The sequence below is a fragment of the Scardinius erythrophthalmus genome (genome assembly GCF_964197995.2).
Source record: "Scardinius erythrophthalmus genome assembly, chromosome: 18".
NCBI lineage: Eukaryota > Metazoa > Chordata > Actinopteri > Cypriniformes > Leuciscidae > Scardinius > Scardinius erythrophthalmus.
Window position 1 is genome coordinate 19,704,452 of NC_138238.1, and position 16,493 is coordinate 19,720,944.

At 38.9% G+C, this 16,493-nt stretch overlaps 1 protein-coding gene across 1 annotated transcript in view; it reads right to left on the reverse strand.

The window, feature by feature from the left end:
* Window positions 1-2,288: 2,288 nt before the first annotated feature.
* Window positions 2,289-16,493, reverse strand: part of mpp3b (MAGUK p55 scaffold protein 3b) — a gene marked incomplete at its 3' end in the record, with an annotated part of 82,418 nt that continues 68,213 nt past the window's right edge. Inside the window, exons 18-19 of the mRNA XM_081392911.1 lie at window positions 6,456-6,584; window positions 2,289-2,468 (exon numbers count right to left, since the gene is read on the reverse strand). Coding sequence (XP_081249037.1) covers window positions 2,289-2,468; window positions 6,456-6,584 — 309 coding nt within the window. The remainder of the gene's footprint in view (window positions 2,469-6,455; window positions 6,585-16,493) is intronic.

Consider the following 16,493-nt stretch of genomic DNA (forward strand, 5'->3'; position numbering starts at 1 on the left):
AAGTGTCAGCAGAGGTTGTGTCAACTAGACTCTCCCCTGTGATGGCCTCATCGACACGACAGCCATTGGCACTGATCCTCAACAAACCCGTCTCCATACCAGCATGATGACTCTGATCTTCTACCAGATAGAACTGGATAAATATTCTGAATGTTCCAATCCAATCTGACTTCTGACCTCTAATGCTGCCTTAATAATAGTCACACTGTTCGTTCGTTGGCCAGAGGCCAACTGTTTTTTTTTTCTTCTCTCCATTCTGTCACCTGATGGAGTCTTATTTCCTTACTACTGTCGCTGTCAATGGCTGTCATGTCGATACGTTGTCGTATGTCGTTGTCGTGTGGTTTGTTAGTTGGGGACACTTAATATTCAACAATATTTTTGATCTGCCTGCACTGACACCATTATATGAGAACTGAACTGAGCTGTACGATCACATCACTGTTTTCTCCAGAGCGGCTTCAGTATATATAAATGAACTAAACGAATAAAGTTTACAACAAAAATGTACCATCAATGAACTTAAGTTGAACCATGACGCTATTTTCTTCTAGATCTGCTGTACAGCAGAAACAAACTTTGTTGCATTATTTTTCTGTTATCACTGTAAAGCTGCTTTAAAAACAATTTGTATTAAAAGCACTTTATAAATAAAGGTGACTTGACATTGTTCCAGAAGTCCTAAGGTTTGTTCAGATGCAACTTTGCTAACCTACGCTGTTAGTCCATGTTCTTTTTAGAGAGTAAAAGCTTTTTCCTGGCAACCCTTCCAAAGAAGCCATACCTGTCTGTAACGTAGGGATCCACTGGAGGCAAGTTTGTAGAACCCAAGAGTAGTTTATTCAAAGATCCAAAACAAAACAAAATACAAACTACAATCTACAAAACAAAGACTTGACTTGGCATGGCACACAAGACTCACCAACAGCAGCTACTCAAACAAACAAAATACAAAACAAAGACACATGGCAAACGTGGGCTTAAATACACAGACTAAAGACAAGACAAGGGACACATGTGAACAATGATACAATAAACCAATGACAACATGACATATCAGACAAGGGAACACATGGTGGGAACACATGACTAACAGGGAATCACACGACAAGGACATGAAACATGACTGACATGAACCAAAACATTACACTGTCCTGTTTTTTTTTTCTAATTGTACTGCCATGAACTGAGGCCTGTAGAGTCTGAAGTGTAGTTTTTGGGTGTTGTGCGATTTCTCTGAGCACTGCAGTTTGACCTTTGGGAAAATTTGCTGGGACATCCACTCCTGAGAAGATTGGCAACTGTCTTGAATGTTTTCCACTTGTGAATAATCTTCCTAACTGTAGAATAATGGACTTCAAATTGTAGGAAAATGGCTGTACAACCCTTCTCAGATTGATGGCAGCCATAATTGCTTCTCTAAGATCATTGCTGATGTCTCTCCTCCTTGGAAATAATATATACTATTTAATAGATATTTTAATAATATAATTAAATATTATTTAATAATGTTTTTTTATGTTGTTCTCTCTGATAAAAAAGTTCAAAAAAGAGATGCAGTCTTTATTTTTATTATAACAATTCACATTCAAAAATGGTACACATTCATAACGGTACTGTATGGCCCTAAAAACATTGACATGCTCTGTGACTTTAATGTGTAATTGAACTACACAGACATCAACAGTCATCAGTTTTATACAAAAACATTGACAATTACATCCAAATTATGACAGGCTGTGACCAAATACGAAATTTTATTTTACACAGGTATAAACACTTTTGCAAATATACAGTATACTATTTTACATCATTCCCATTTACATTTGACTAAACATACACAGTCAGCATCAGATGAAGATAAAACAATAGACTTTCACACTAGACGGGTTTGCCTGGCAAACCATGCCTTTGACACAGTGAGTAAACCTGAGTCAGTGATGTCCTCTCATTCAAGTGGTCCTGTCCTCGTTTGATGTTTATTTGTGCAGCTCACTCGACAGAAATAAGGACAACCATTATTTTTCGACAGAACATTATTTCTTTCAGCTAATAGTTAAACATTTCTTGTCAATGCTACGGTACTTTCATGCAAAATCTTATCAACAGAAATCTTAGTAGCGCACTTTCAACAATTCAGACGGCACTTTTATTTTGCTTTATATTACTTATGTCAAACAGGATGAAACAGAAACTGGCAGACAGTAGACTCAGAAAGAGGCAGAGAGGTCTATGTTTTCAATACACCATATGCGAGTGTTTAAATTTAAGGAAGGGTGGAGGGAGGATCATGATCGGACCCAGCTGACAGGCACCCACTGCGGCTCCCTCTCAAGTCGTTCCAGAATATTCCTCAGCTCTACACAGGCGCTGGCAGAGTCCTCCTTTACTAGGACCCTGTCCACTAGATGGCCATATTGCTGGTCCATCTGCTCGGCTGACTGCCTCATTTCCTGCAGGTCTTCATCCTTTTCACAATGTGAGAGAGAAAGAGGTATATAAAAAAAAATTCCCTTTTAAAAGCTACTCTCAATGCTATGGGAAAACATCTTTGTTTGAATGCTTGTGAACATGTGGCAAACACACCAAGAATTTGGCTTAAATAACCTATGGTGATGACGTCATCAGAATGAGCACGTCAGAGGCTGTAAATAGACGTGTGACAGGTGCACTCATTGTTTTCCTTTGTCTTCAGAACCGCATTGTGTGCTGTGTGTGCTATTCAAAACTGTTCTCAAACTATTCCTTTTGCTAGGAGTTAGTTTTGTCAAGCAGGAAAAAGACTTTTCTCACTCTTTTCCTCTTTCTTTGAAAACAAAAAGAAAAGAGAATCATGTCGCGAGTTGATCTGGCTGAGGAGAGGGTGGCGGATCCTTCCCTTTCTCTCGTTCTCTCACAGGATTGTGACATGCTCTCGTCTGCTGCTGAGGACGTGGATTCTCTTGTCAATAAAGAATCTAGTGGCTCGGATCTCGCGTCTACCAAAGCAACGCACAGATAACCGGTCCACTATATATGTAAATAATATATGTAAATATATGTAAATAAAGGAATTGAGTAGACGGGAGATTCCCATTCTCTCTTGTTCCTATGATCGCATTCAAAGAAATTGTGTGTGTTTGCAAGCTATGATTTCATGATTCTTTGTTGAAACTGCTCTAATATGAAAATAACTATATTCAGCCTTACATCCAGACCGTTTTTACTTGTCTGGTTGATATTTGGCTGCATTTAATTATGAGAAATGATTTAATACTGATTTGAAAAGTTAGATGCTTGTATTAATATCTTTTCTGGCTGTTCGAAATAGCCATCTGGAAATGGACTTTGAGAACGCCACCTCTGAGCGCTACTCCCACAGTGATGAAGCACATGAGCAGTTACCTGAGGTGGTCACTCGTGCAGTGGCCAAATTACAGCTAGACTGGCCACAGGAGAAAGAGCAAGCACTCGAAGTTAGAGCAGATTTCTGTACGGTGGCCAGGGGGAAGGGCCTCAGCAACGCTCTCTCCCCTTCTTCAAGGACCTTCATGACAACTTACCCCAATTTCATGGGGGAAGCCTGATTGTTCACATCTTTGTGCACTCGACGTCGACTTATTCAACTATTGTGGATGCAAGGGCACGTGGTTATACGATGATGCCCCAGTTGGAAGAGACGCTTGTGGGTTATCTCTCCTGAGAGCTCATCGTCACTTAAAAAGTCAGCTCTCCCCACCAAGCCGTGCAGAACAATATTCACGGTGGTAGGGAAGTCATTGGGTCATGCTGGTGCCGCTCTGCACACCATGGCAGGCACACCAAGCTGACCTGCTAGGAAAAAAAAAGCCCTGCGAGATGGGGCACGTAAAAATATACTAAGTAGCTCTTTCCTGACACCCTCATTCCACCGCTGTTCCATCCCTGCCACCTCCTGTGTTTCGTGGGGCAGCAGTTTCCAGAGAAATGTTAAATATTTGGTTGCTTCCTGCCGTTTTCCAGGACACAGGATATTTAACATTCCCCCATCATTGCGTTACCAGACGTTGCATCAAAATTGGTGCTCCTTTCGCAGAAGGTGGCAGCGTGGAAACTACTGCCAAACATATCTGCTTGGGTATTGAGAACCGTAGGAAAACGAATACAGTTTGTGCACCATCCTCCACATTCCACGTCACCAATTCTAGACCTTCGCAGTCTGTTCAACATGTTCAAAATTTTGACAGTCAAAATTATATGCGTCTCAAATTCAACACAAAGATTGGTTTGTCACTATTGACCTCAATTTTCATTTAGAAATTCCACAACACAGGAAGTTCCTGAGGTTTGCTTTTGGGGGCGAAGCTTACCAATATTGGGTTCTTCTATTCGGCCTAGCCTTGTCACCCCGCACATACACAAAATGCATGGATGGAGGCTTTGGATCAGTTGCGACTCCAGGGCATACGTGTTTTAAATTACACAGACGACTGACTGATTTTGGCCCAGTCTCAAGAATTTGCGCTTCGTCATCGGATGTCATCCTCACTCATCTTGTATCTCTGAGGTCGAGACTCAATGCCAAGAAAAGCATTGTCTCTCCTGCCCAGAGGACAACGTATTTAATGGTTGTATGGGACTCGGCCACCATGAGGGCACAGCTCTCCCCCGCATGCGTCAAGTCCATCTTAACCGGAGCGATATTAGGCTAGGTCAGGAAATTACTTTCCAACACTTTCAAAGAGTTCTAGGTCTTATGGCAGCTTTGTCCACTGTGATGCCTTTGGGCCTTCTGCACATGAAACTGTTTCAGCTGTGGCTCAGAACCAGGGGATTTCGTCCAAGGGCTCCCCAGAGGCAAATAAGAGTAATGGCTTCGTGCCATTTCTAAAATCCATTTTTATGGTAAGGGTTACATGCTGCAGGCTTTGTCCCCTCTCTATGTGGCTCAGACCCCGGTTCCTCACCGTGAGTCCCACTCTAGGTGCATGTTGTTGTCGCAGTATGCTAACGACAAACGCTTCCCTGACTGTAAAAGTTCCCTCATGGGATTTAGACGTGGTCCTTGAGGGGCTAACGCTAAAGATGGTGTTCAGGCATCCAATAGCCACATAGAGGCTATGTAGCGGGATGGCTTGTGTCGTCATATCATTAACAAAACAAATGACTGGCGATCTTATCTGATTTTACTTTTATTTCAGCTTGACATATATTAAAACAAAGCAATACGGTCAACAGAAAGTTGGCTTCCGCCCCTTCCAAACACGGCCTCAAATAATCCGCCGAAGGAAATAATAAAGAAAATGGAAGTGATCACCTGTGCCCACGTGACAGTGAATAACCAATAATATATATCAAATAATTAATGCTCCTACAGTTTTCCTCCTGGTTTTCCTTATCGCTATCTTCTCACTAAAGAGCATTGGGGATTTGCAGGCTCTGTCGGTTTTGCCAGCCTGCTTAGATTTTGCCCCTGGATTGGTCGAGGCTATTTTGCACCTTCACCCCGACTATCTTCCAAAAGTTCCATCCTTGAAGCCTTCGGTCCTCTGCTGTTCACTTTGCTGGAGCAGGAGAGACTCCACTCACTGTGTCTAGTTCATGCTCTTCAGAATTACGTCCACCGCACTAGCCAGTGGTGAAAGTCAGAGCCGCTGTTCAGTTGTTATGGGCTCTAAAATACTTGTTGGGGGCTGTAACCGTGGGGGGGGGGGGGGGTATCACATTGGGTAAGGGATGCTATTGCCCTAGCCTATGATGCGCGGTCAAGCTTTGCCTCTAGGTGTTACGGCTCATTCTACCAGGGGGGTTGCATCTTCCAGGGCTTTAGCAAGAGACGCCCCCTTGCAGCAAGTATGTGATGCAGCAGGCTGGTACTCTCCGCACACATTTATTCGATTTTATAGCTTCGATGTTCATGTTACTCCGGGCTTACATGTCCATAAGTCGATATCCCAAGTTCATGTCCGAGGCCCTACACGTGTTTGTGCACACAAACTACACAACCTTGAGGGGTACAGTGCGGCGACATTGGTATTCCGTTATTATAATTATTCTAGTTCCCATAGTGCTTAAATCAAGTGCAGCATTGAGAGTAGCTTTTGAAAGGCAACGTCTCAGGTTACTTGACTGTAATCCTGTTCAATAAAAAAAGCAGGAAAAAGATGCTGCACTTTATTGCCGCACTGGGGGCCTGTCCAGAATGTTCTTCAGACAAATATACCTCTATTTATAGCCTCTGACGTGCGCATTCCGATGACGTCATCATCAGTGGCAAATTCTTGACATGTTTGCCACACGTGTTCACAACCGGTCAAACAAAGATGTTTTCCCATAGCGCTTAAATCAAGCACAGCTTCTCATTCCTACTTTTTCAGGGAACATGGTTATAGTCAAGTAACCCAAAATATTTTTGTCAACTGTGTACAATTTAAGAGTTGAATGACTGAGATTTACAAGCACCATTTGAGTAGTATGGTGATATAAATCAGTCTCACCGTGATCTGTCCATTGTCACCCCTTACTGGTGATGTGGGAGAGCTCCGTTGCAGACGAATCTCAGGGATGCGTGGCTTTACAAAGATCACATATGGCTTAAACTCTGCCGTACGGAGGATTTTCAGAGCCTGAGCATTACAGTAAAAGGAAATAAAAATCATAGCATGGGTTTTCAATCAACACCAGAGTCTCTGCTGATAACAGATTCATATCCAGATTCAAATCCAGATAAGGTTGAGCAGAAACCTTACCACTGTGGAAGAGATCACCATTTACACTTACATTTATTTATTAGCAAACAGTTTTATCCAAAGTGACTTACAAATCTGAATATTATACAATAATCTACCCCTAAACCACATGACTTTTTCCCATGGATCAGGGAGTTATTTTTCAAAATGTCAAATCTATTCTTTTCAATACAATACAAATGCATTATGCAATTTATGTGAGGATTTACGCATTCACGTGGGTCATACTTTTCAGGCACGTAAATCTATATAAATACAGAAAAATCACAACCCTTCTTAAAATCGCTAAAAAGCTAATTTGCATGTTCATGGTTTGGCGTATACTACATGAAGCAAGGGTGTAGAGTTAAATTCAAGCTATTTTAAGCCATGAAGAAATTATTTTCACAGAAAAAAATATGTTTAAATATGTCATTTTGATTAAATAGTCTATTTGATCAAATCTGATTTGATTAAATAGTCTAGACATCATTGTTTGGCACCAGGAAGGTGTCAGGTGCCACTGTCAGCCCAGATGAGTATAACCAATCAAATTTAAGAAACTGTTCGGCTCGTGCAAACCGTGTGTAACTTGGTTATTTTTTAATATAACCTGCAAGGTATAAATTTGTGTGTATTTTTCTGGTCTTAGAGTTGCTGTGTCTGAATTAACTCCCGGCCGCTAATAAACCTTATTACTGCAAAGAGTAACTTGGGAGAGGTGTCTTGATGCTGTACAGCTAAGGAAGGGAAGCACTAAAGAATCTAGTGGACACTTTGGAAGTGGTAAGATGGTGATAACCACCCCAGATGGTTAGAGCCCACCATAGGCAACTTGGTTGCTAAGCACCTTAAAGTGCCCCATTATGGTTTTTCAAATATTCCCTTTCATTCAGTGTGTAATATAGCTGTTTGTGAATGTAAACGTTCTGCAAAGTTGTAAAGTCAAAAGTGCAAGATAAATAAAGTTATTGTCTCCCAAAAGAAAGAATCGACTCTGAACTACCTTTACGAGTTGTTTGTGTTTCGAATCCAACTGCTTTACGGTTCTACGTCACTAGAAGATACATTTGCAAAATGTGTTGTACGTTGTCCATCCGTGTACAACTTGACCAGCCCTCAAATGTCATTTTACTGACGACTGCTTCTTAAAGGATTAGTTCATCTCAAAATGAAAATTTCCTGATAATGTACTCACCCCAATGCCATCCAAGATCATGTCTTTCTTTCTTCAGTGGAAAAGAAATTAATTTTTTTTAGGAAAACATTTCAGGATTTTTCTACACACGTTGAAGTCCAAATCAATGCAGTTTCAAAGGGCTTTGAAGTGCTTCAAAGGGCTCTGCACGATTCCAGTCGAGAAATAAGGGTCTTATCTAGGGAAACGATCGTCATTTTTAAAAATAAAATAAAAATGTATATAGTTTTTAACCACAATTGTTCATCTTGTTTTTATTTATTTATTTTTTATTAATGCTGAGAACGGAAACATACAAAATAGAAAGTATACATCACATAATATAAACCAAAACATCAATAAAGAAGACAACAGCAAATAGGACAAAAAAAAAAAAACATATATATAATATATATATATATATATATATATATATATATATATATATATATATATATATATATATATATATATATAAAAAAAAAGAGGTAAGGCCAGATTACATCACATAGAGATGTCCACATGAAGAGATCAAAGGCAGTGTAAATTCTAACAGTCCTTATAGCTTTCTTATTAGTAGATACTGAAATCACATTTAGATAATTTTCTATTTCTTTTAAGAAGACAGAGAAGACAGGTTTACAGTTAGAAAATTTGCATTTGTGAATTTAGAATTTGCTTAGGAAAATAATTAAATTAATAACAAAACAGATATTTTCGTTTGTGGGGTCTGAGTCAAAATACCCAAATATAATGTTTCTCATATGTATTGAGAAGCCTGGCCAAATCTTACACTTGACAAATACATCAATATCATTCCAAAGCTTCTGAGTGTAGTGACACGACCAAAATAAGTGAACCACTGTTTCATCAGAATTCAAACAAAAAGAGCATGTTAGCTCAATGTCAGACTTAAATCTTTGTATAAATTTCTTAACAGGATAAAACCTGTGTATGAGCTTAAATGAGATTTCTTTCACTTTATTTGTGAGAAAGAATTTCTGCTGTAAAGACCAGATTTTTTTTCCAATTAAGGTTAACAAACAGATTATTCCAAAAGGAAATAACAGGTGGAACAGAAATCAAATTCTTAAGAAATAAAGATCCAAATTTAATGTTTTTAGCTTTCAACTGAGAAAAACAAATTTGACCAACAGGAGTATCACAAGGTTTAGGAAAGGATGTAGTAGATACTGGGGTGGAGTAATTACAGATTTAAAAAGCATACATAAGCCAGAGGGAATAGCACCCATTACTGTAGCAAATTCTTTTGGGGTTATTGGTATTCGGAAAGAAATTCTGAATATCTGAACAAAAGACCTTGCTTATTAAACAACTGCTCCATCAAAAATAAACCATTACTGAACCAATTATCATAAAATAGAGACTAATTCTTGAATAAAATGTACTTATTGTTCCAAATAAAACATCTCTGTGGTGAAAAGTTGTTTATAAATTAGTGCCCATGCTGACGATGAAAGTTGGAGAGTCTGATAGGGAGTTTGGTTACATCATAATTACACATTAAGAGAAAATGAATGCCACCAAGTTGTGAAAAAACAAGTTGAGGAAAAACATTCCAGATAGAAGGTGGTTTGTCTAGGTACTGATTCAGCCAATTAATTTTAAATGTATTGTTGAGGGAATCAAAATCAATAAAATTCAAACCACCACTATTATAAGAGTTTAATATGACTGATTTTCTCATATAATGAGATTTATTTTTCCATAAGAATTTTATTAAAACCTCATTAATTAATTTAGAAGTGGTCTTGTCCACAAAAAAAGAGACTGGGCTGCATAGGCCAGCCGAGACAGACCCTCTGCCTTAGTGAGCAGTGTTCTACCTTTTAAGGACAGATCCCTTTGTAACAAGCAATTGCATTTTTTTTTTTGAGTTTGGGTAATAATAGGTTTGAAGTTTGCTGAACACGTACATTCATCTTTAGTAATTTGTATACCTAAATATGTTACCCTATTTTTAACAGTAAATAGTAAATAAATCTTTAATAGGTAGCAATTCACATTTATTAAAATTTAGATTTAATCCAGAGGCTTTAGAAAAGGACTGAAGAATACCCAAAGCCACTGGAATTTGTCAAGAATCATTCAAGAATAAAGCTGTATCGTCCGCTAACTGACTCATTTTTATTTTAGTGTTGCCAATTGTGATACCCTTTAAAGAACTCTCATTAATAAGTACGCTAAGGAATTGTGTTGCAATTAGGAATAGGTAAGGGGAAACTGGACATCCTTGTCTAACTCCTCGTTTTAAAAAGAATCTAGGTGAAGTACCATTACTTAGCTTAATTGAGCTGTTTCCGTTTATGTATAGCATTTGGACCATTCTGCAAAAAAAGTCGCCAAAGCCGATTTTTCGAAGAGCCTGAAATAAAAATTTGTGTTCCAATGTGTCGAAGGCTTTGTAATAATCTAAAAAAAAAAATGAAGCCATCATTGTCAATTAATTCTGAATAGTCTAACATATCTAACACTAGCCGTATATTATTAGAAATGTGTCTTTTCTGCATAAATCCTGACTGTGTTTTGTCAATTATAGAGTTCAAAACATTTAATCAAAAATATTTTAATCTTTTTGCTAGGACTGCAGCTATTATTTTATAATCATTATTTAATAGTGTAATTGGATGCCAATTGTCAATTAAGAGGGGATCTTTATTTAATTTTGGTATAAGAGTTATTAATCCTTGACTTAATGTGGCTGGAAGTAATACTTTGTCTATACTTTCCTCATATACCTTTAACAAGAATGGTGCTATACTGTGATTAAATAGCTTGTAAAACTCTGAGCTGAGTCCGTCTGTTCCGGGAGATTTGTTGGTTTTTAAACAGTTAATAGCTTCCTCTATCTCCTTCAATGTGCTAGAGGCGTCACAAAAGTGTTTATCTAAATCACTCAACTGGTTTATATTAGGTAAAGAATTAAAGAAATCATTCATATGTTGTTGGGAAAATGTAGAAGTATACAAATCACTATAAAATTCGGCACAGAACTTTGCTATACTTTAAGGGTCATCACTTATATTACTATATATTATTAGTTTTTGAATTTGGTTGTTTTTAGCTTGCTGTCTTTCCAATCTGAAAAAATATGCTGAGTTTTGTTCACCCTCTTCAATCCATTTTCTGCGCGATCTAATAAATGCCCCTTCAGCTTTATGTTTATATATGTTGTCTAATTTTCACTGTAAATCAACCAATTCTGCTTTTTCACAATCAAGTAAATCATCCACATTTTTAGATAAAAGATTGGTGATTTTGCATACAACAGAATTTATCAGTTTTTTTCTTTTTTGCCAAATCAGTACTAAATTTCCTAAGATATTTGCCAATTTCATATTTAGTAAATTCCCAGTTGCTGCTGTAACTATTCTCCTCTCTTGCTTTATTCCAAATTGTGTGAATTATCTTGTTAATTTCATCTTCTACTTCCCTGTAAGAGAGAATGGAGTTGTTAAGTTTCCAGTAAGAAGAGAATCCGTGCACATTGTCAGAGGCAGAAAAATGGATACGAATAAAGATACTCTTGTGGTCAGAAAATGGTGATGGCAAAATGTCAGTAGAGGCATTACATAATTCTTTAGAGATAAGCCACATGTCAGTTCGGGATTGTGAGGAAAGAGAGTTATTACTCCATGTGAACATCTTTTGAGAGGGATGTGACACTCTCCAACTATCGATCAAATCAAGTCAAGATCAATGAGAATCTTTGCATAAACATTTTCAAGTATAAACTAGTACTGTCAGGGAGTTTTGGAGGCCATCTGTCTATGCTGCCATCTAAAGCCACATTAAAATCTCCTCCAAAAATAAGGATGGAATTTGGGAATTTAGTTAATAATTTTAACACGTTTCTCTAAACGACTAATAAAGGCTTCATTTTCTTTCTGCTGGTTATAGCCATAAACACAAACAAGTATACACGTCAAATTTGAGATTTCAGTAACGAGACACATATAACGTCCATCTAAATCACTTACATTATGTAACACCTTACCTTTAAACTGATTTTTTAAGATGCATACACCAGCTGAATGTGTCGTACCATGAGACATCCATATGTCCAGTCCTCATTGTGACCTCCAGAAATTAAGATCCTCTACAGTTGAGTGGCATTCTTGGAGGAAACAAAAATCTGATTTGAATTGCTTGAGATATAAGAAAACAGCCTTTCGCTTAGTATGATTTCTTAGCCCTCTAGCATTTAAAGAAACAACAGATAAATACATGAAGTAAAAGAAAGGAAATTGAAAAGAAAGAAAAAACAAACAAAATTGAATAGACAAGCAAAACAAGTAACTTGTTGTAAAGAACTTTAACCGGTCAAGAGATGAGCATGACGAGAACCGCAACTCAAAAAATATGAATAAGATATTGAAATACAGTATGAAATTCCAATTAAGCAATACTTTCAATGAAATTTGATAACATAAGTATACCAGATTGATTAGGTCATTATGAGACTGTATTGTATTATACAAGCCAGACAACACAAATGTCTGAAACATACTAGAACGTCTCAATATAAAAAATAAAATAAAAACTGTAACACGTTCTAAAATAGAACTATTTAAACCACGTGAAAAGGCAGCATTTTAAATGTCTTACATAACCAAGAGTGTAGTAACGCCAGGTGAGTGTCTTCAGTGTCCTGGGAAGAACTGTAGACTGATGATAGGCAAGAATATCGAAGAGCGCCAACCAGCCAAGAGGATGGAAGCAATATTAACATCAAAAGACGATCAGAATAAACGAGAAACCCATTAGTCAGAAGGGAATACTTCAGATCCCTCTACAAAAGCTCTTCCACCCACAAAGTGAGCTCGCTTGTTCTCTTTTCTCGCCTTTTCCACTACGGGCCATAGCTTGTTTCTTCGTTCTCTATCCGCAGGAGACAGATCCTCGGAAATTTTCAGGTTGTTGTTTTTAAGAAAATTTGAATCTTTAGCAGCGCGCCAGACCGCGTCGCGTTGAAAACGGGTGGTAAACTGGACGATGATTCCTCTGGGCTTGCTGTCGTTCAGTCGTTTGCGACCCAGGCGATGAACGGTGTCCACAGCATCCGGGAGTTCGTCTTTCGCGTCTGGCAGAAGGTGCTGGCAAACGTCAATGATCTTATTTCGGGCATCTTCTTGTTCACTTTCCGGTACCCCATGAACTCTAAGACTCCACCGACGTGAGTAAGCCTCAAGGTGCAGAAGCCGTTTCTCCTGTTCATGCAAGTTAAAGTCGACTCTTTTGGCTAGTGACTCAGTCGCACCGATTTTGACTTTCAAATCTTTTACTTCGGCACTCATAAAGTCAATGACATCTTGTATTTTCACCTGGTATTTTCGTTAATCGCTTCTTTCATACTAGCGATCACACGTGAGTTTTCCCCTACCATCTTTCCCAAAGCATCCAAGCAATTATTAATCAGCCTCGAAAGCTCTCCGAGTTGTGAGAGGATGGCATTTGTGTCAGCACTCTCGGTCTTGCGTTGTTTGATGGCAGGGGGCTTAAATGGAGTTTCTGGAAGACAGGGGAATTCTTCCTCACACAGCATGAATTCTGCGTAGTCAATGTCGTGGTTCAAGTAGTCATGCATGTTGTCCATCTGAAGTTCTTGCCGGACTTGTCAGAGCCCATCTACGGAGTTCCACTGGGGGCGATCGCCCATGAGTGCAAAATGAATGGGAGTCTATGGGGCTAGACGGCTAAATTTGTCTCTTTCACCCGATTGCAGTTGAGAAATCTCAGATTTGATTGTAAGTTTTGCAAGTTCAACATGGGTTATAGGTTGAAAGTTGAATGAACAAGTACTTATGTCCTTTCGATTTCTTACAGGTTGAATTGTTGTTGCCCATAACAGGCTAGCATTCTGCTAATGAACGCTGATTGGTCAGTGAAGGACTGATTACGACCAGAGATACCGCTTGATGGCATCGTGGCATCCGAAGCGGGACCAGAAACAAACAAAACAAAAACTCTTCTAGCACGTGTATTTACCTGTGTTAGCTGTGTTGTCGATGCCTCAAGAGAAAAGAAAGTGCAGAGCGCAAAAGCACCAAAGTGACTGAAGGATTGCCGTAAAGCAGTATCTCACCGCCGTCGGTGTATGAATGAGTGAGTGAATGGGTGAATGTGAGGCAATATTGTAAAGCGCTTTGGTGGCCATTGGGTCTGTGAAAGCGCTATATAAATGCAGTCCATTTACCATTTACCATTTTAAAGCAAATAAGTGACTCTAAAAAATCTAACACCCAGCAATGTGTAATTTCTTTGCATCTCCTTTCGAATACAACATTCAAATTAGACAAAAAATTATATCCTGAGAAAAGTGGATTTTGAGAGGTATAGCACCATAGACCTCCATTCATTCTGCACTCGTCCTGTGAGCGCCCTCATATGGAACCAGAGTGGAACTGCAACCAGTTCAGAAGCCGGAAGTTTACTGAGAGTGAAACTTCTCCCCTTATTAGACACTCTCTGGTCTTGTGCTGGTCTGCGACGCGCCACGTATTACGTCATCACGTTGGAAAGGTTACAAAAAAAAAAGAAGAAAATAATAATAATAAATTAAAACAAAGATGTCGGACGATTTTGAAGTTGGAAAAGAAAATGAGATGGAATTTTTCGAGTACACAGACAAATAGCTTGATAGATGACGTGATGCGTGACCTTTACAACGTGATGGCGCAATGCGTGGCGCATCGCAGACCAGCACAAGACGAACAATTGTGGTTAAAAAGTATATAAATTGTAATTTTTTTTAAAGAAAATGACAGATCGTTTCACTAGATAAGACCCCATTTCCTCAGCTGGGATTGTGCAGAGCAGCACTTCAAAGCCCTTTGAAACTGCATTGATTTGAACTTCAATATTCTGGATGCCATTGAACTCCGTTGTGTGTAGAAAAATCCTGAAATGTTTTCCTCAAAAAACTTAATTTCTATTCCACTGAAGAAAGAAAGACATGGCCATCTTGGATGGCATTGGGGTGAGTAAATTTTCATTTTGAGGTGAACTAATCCTTTAAATCTCAGAGTTCAACGCGGGATTCGAAAAATGCTTGCTCTTGAAAGATGGGTCAGTACCCAGTTTATTTGGATCAGCTTGCTCAGAATATTTATTGATGTATTTTCTACTGGTGTTCAAAATAGATAGTGTGGCGAGCAGGACGAGGCCGAGGGCCGTGGGAGAGCGGCACGAGGCCAGTGGCGTGATTACTGATGAGCCACACCTGCGCGACGCACCGGTCTCGTATCTCTCACGGAGGAGTGGAAGCATAAAGGAGGAGCGACGACAGTGAAGAGCGAGAGAGGAACAGGCCTGAGTTTTATGTTATGTTTTGTTCGTGTTTTGTGTGGCCAGCAGTCGTCCGCGAGGGGCTGCTGGCTTATACTTTCATTTTTGTATTGGTTTATTTATTTATTAAAATATTTGAATGTTCGCCGGTTCCCACCTCCTTCTTCCCGTAACATCTGAACTGCATTACAGATAGTTTTGTATTTTATATTGTGTAGGTCTCCGGCTAACTGGGTAACTCACATTATCAGTCTTACTGATATACTTCTGCTAATCATCTGAGGGCCACTACTACCTAAAACTGTGTCTATTAATGCAGATGGTCTGTCGTTCTTACTACTTTGAGTAAAGATAAAGGATGGAGCAAGATTTGTTTTACAAACGTTTATGATACATTAGTCATTCACGTTAGTGCTCGGCTAATTTAATTTATGCGCTGTGTAATGGAAAAATTTGATTTCCATTGATCTTCAACATATATTGCAACATAATGTGTCACATGTCTATATTGTGGAATGTGAACAGGATATATGTATGCTTGTACACCTGATGTAAGCAAGACACACACAGTAAGACAAATGGTTAAGAACCTTTAACTCTTTAGGTATGGAAGATAATTTAGCCAAGGGGGGTTAGAGGGCTCATTCTATTCTAAATGTGATGTGGATGTGGCCATGCTGGGTGAGTGGAAAACTACAGAGAAAAGACCTTGAAGAAGGAGTATAAGAAGGGAATTTCCTGGGCTGGGAGTCAGGTCTTGCTCACGTCACGGGGTAGCTGCTGTGATTTTGTGACTAAGCCTCTTGCAAGAGAATAAATATCTTTTAAAATACAATTTGATTCTTGGTGTCTCTTTTGCAGTGATGATGATTGTTTAATTATTGTTTTTGCCACAACAGCTGTTATTGACACAGTTCCCGCATGTGCACCGCAATAAATTCACATCGGTTTGTTGATGGAAATACTCTTGTTAATGCTGAGGAATTATCTTATAAAAGTACCTCAAAATGAGTAGTTTCACTAAAAGACATCCTGCTCAAGTCCTCTTTGCAATGGAGGTTAAGGTTGAATAACTAGTTCTTCCAATGTTTCATCTTCGGACTCTCGAGTCTCGCGCTCGGATTGATATGGTAAAATCGACATCATCATTACTGTCTTTAGTTTACAATCGCTGAGCTGTAGTAAGCCTCAGGACAGAGCTGAAGTTATTATGGTAATGGTCGTTTTCCAACAGGCGCTGTATGCGGTAGACCAGTCACAACAGACTGTGCCATATGGCCAATCAGAGCAGAATAGCTCACGGAAAGGAGGGATTTAGAGAG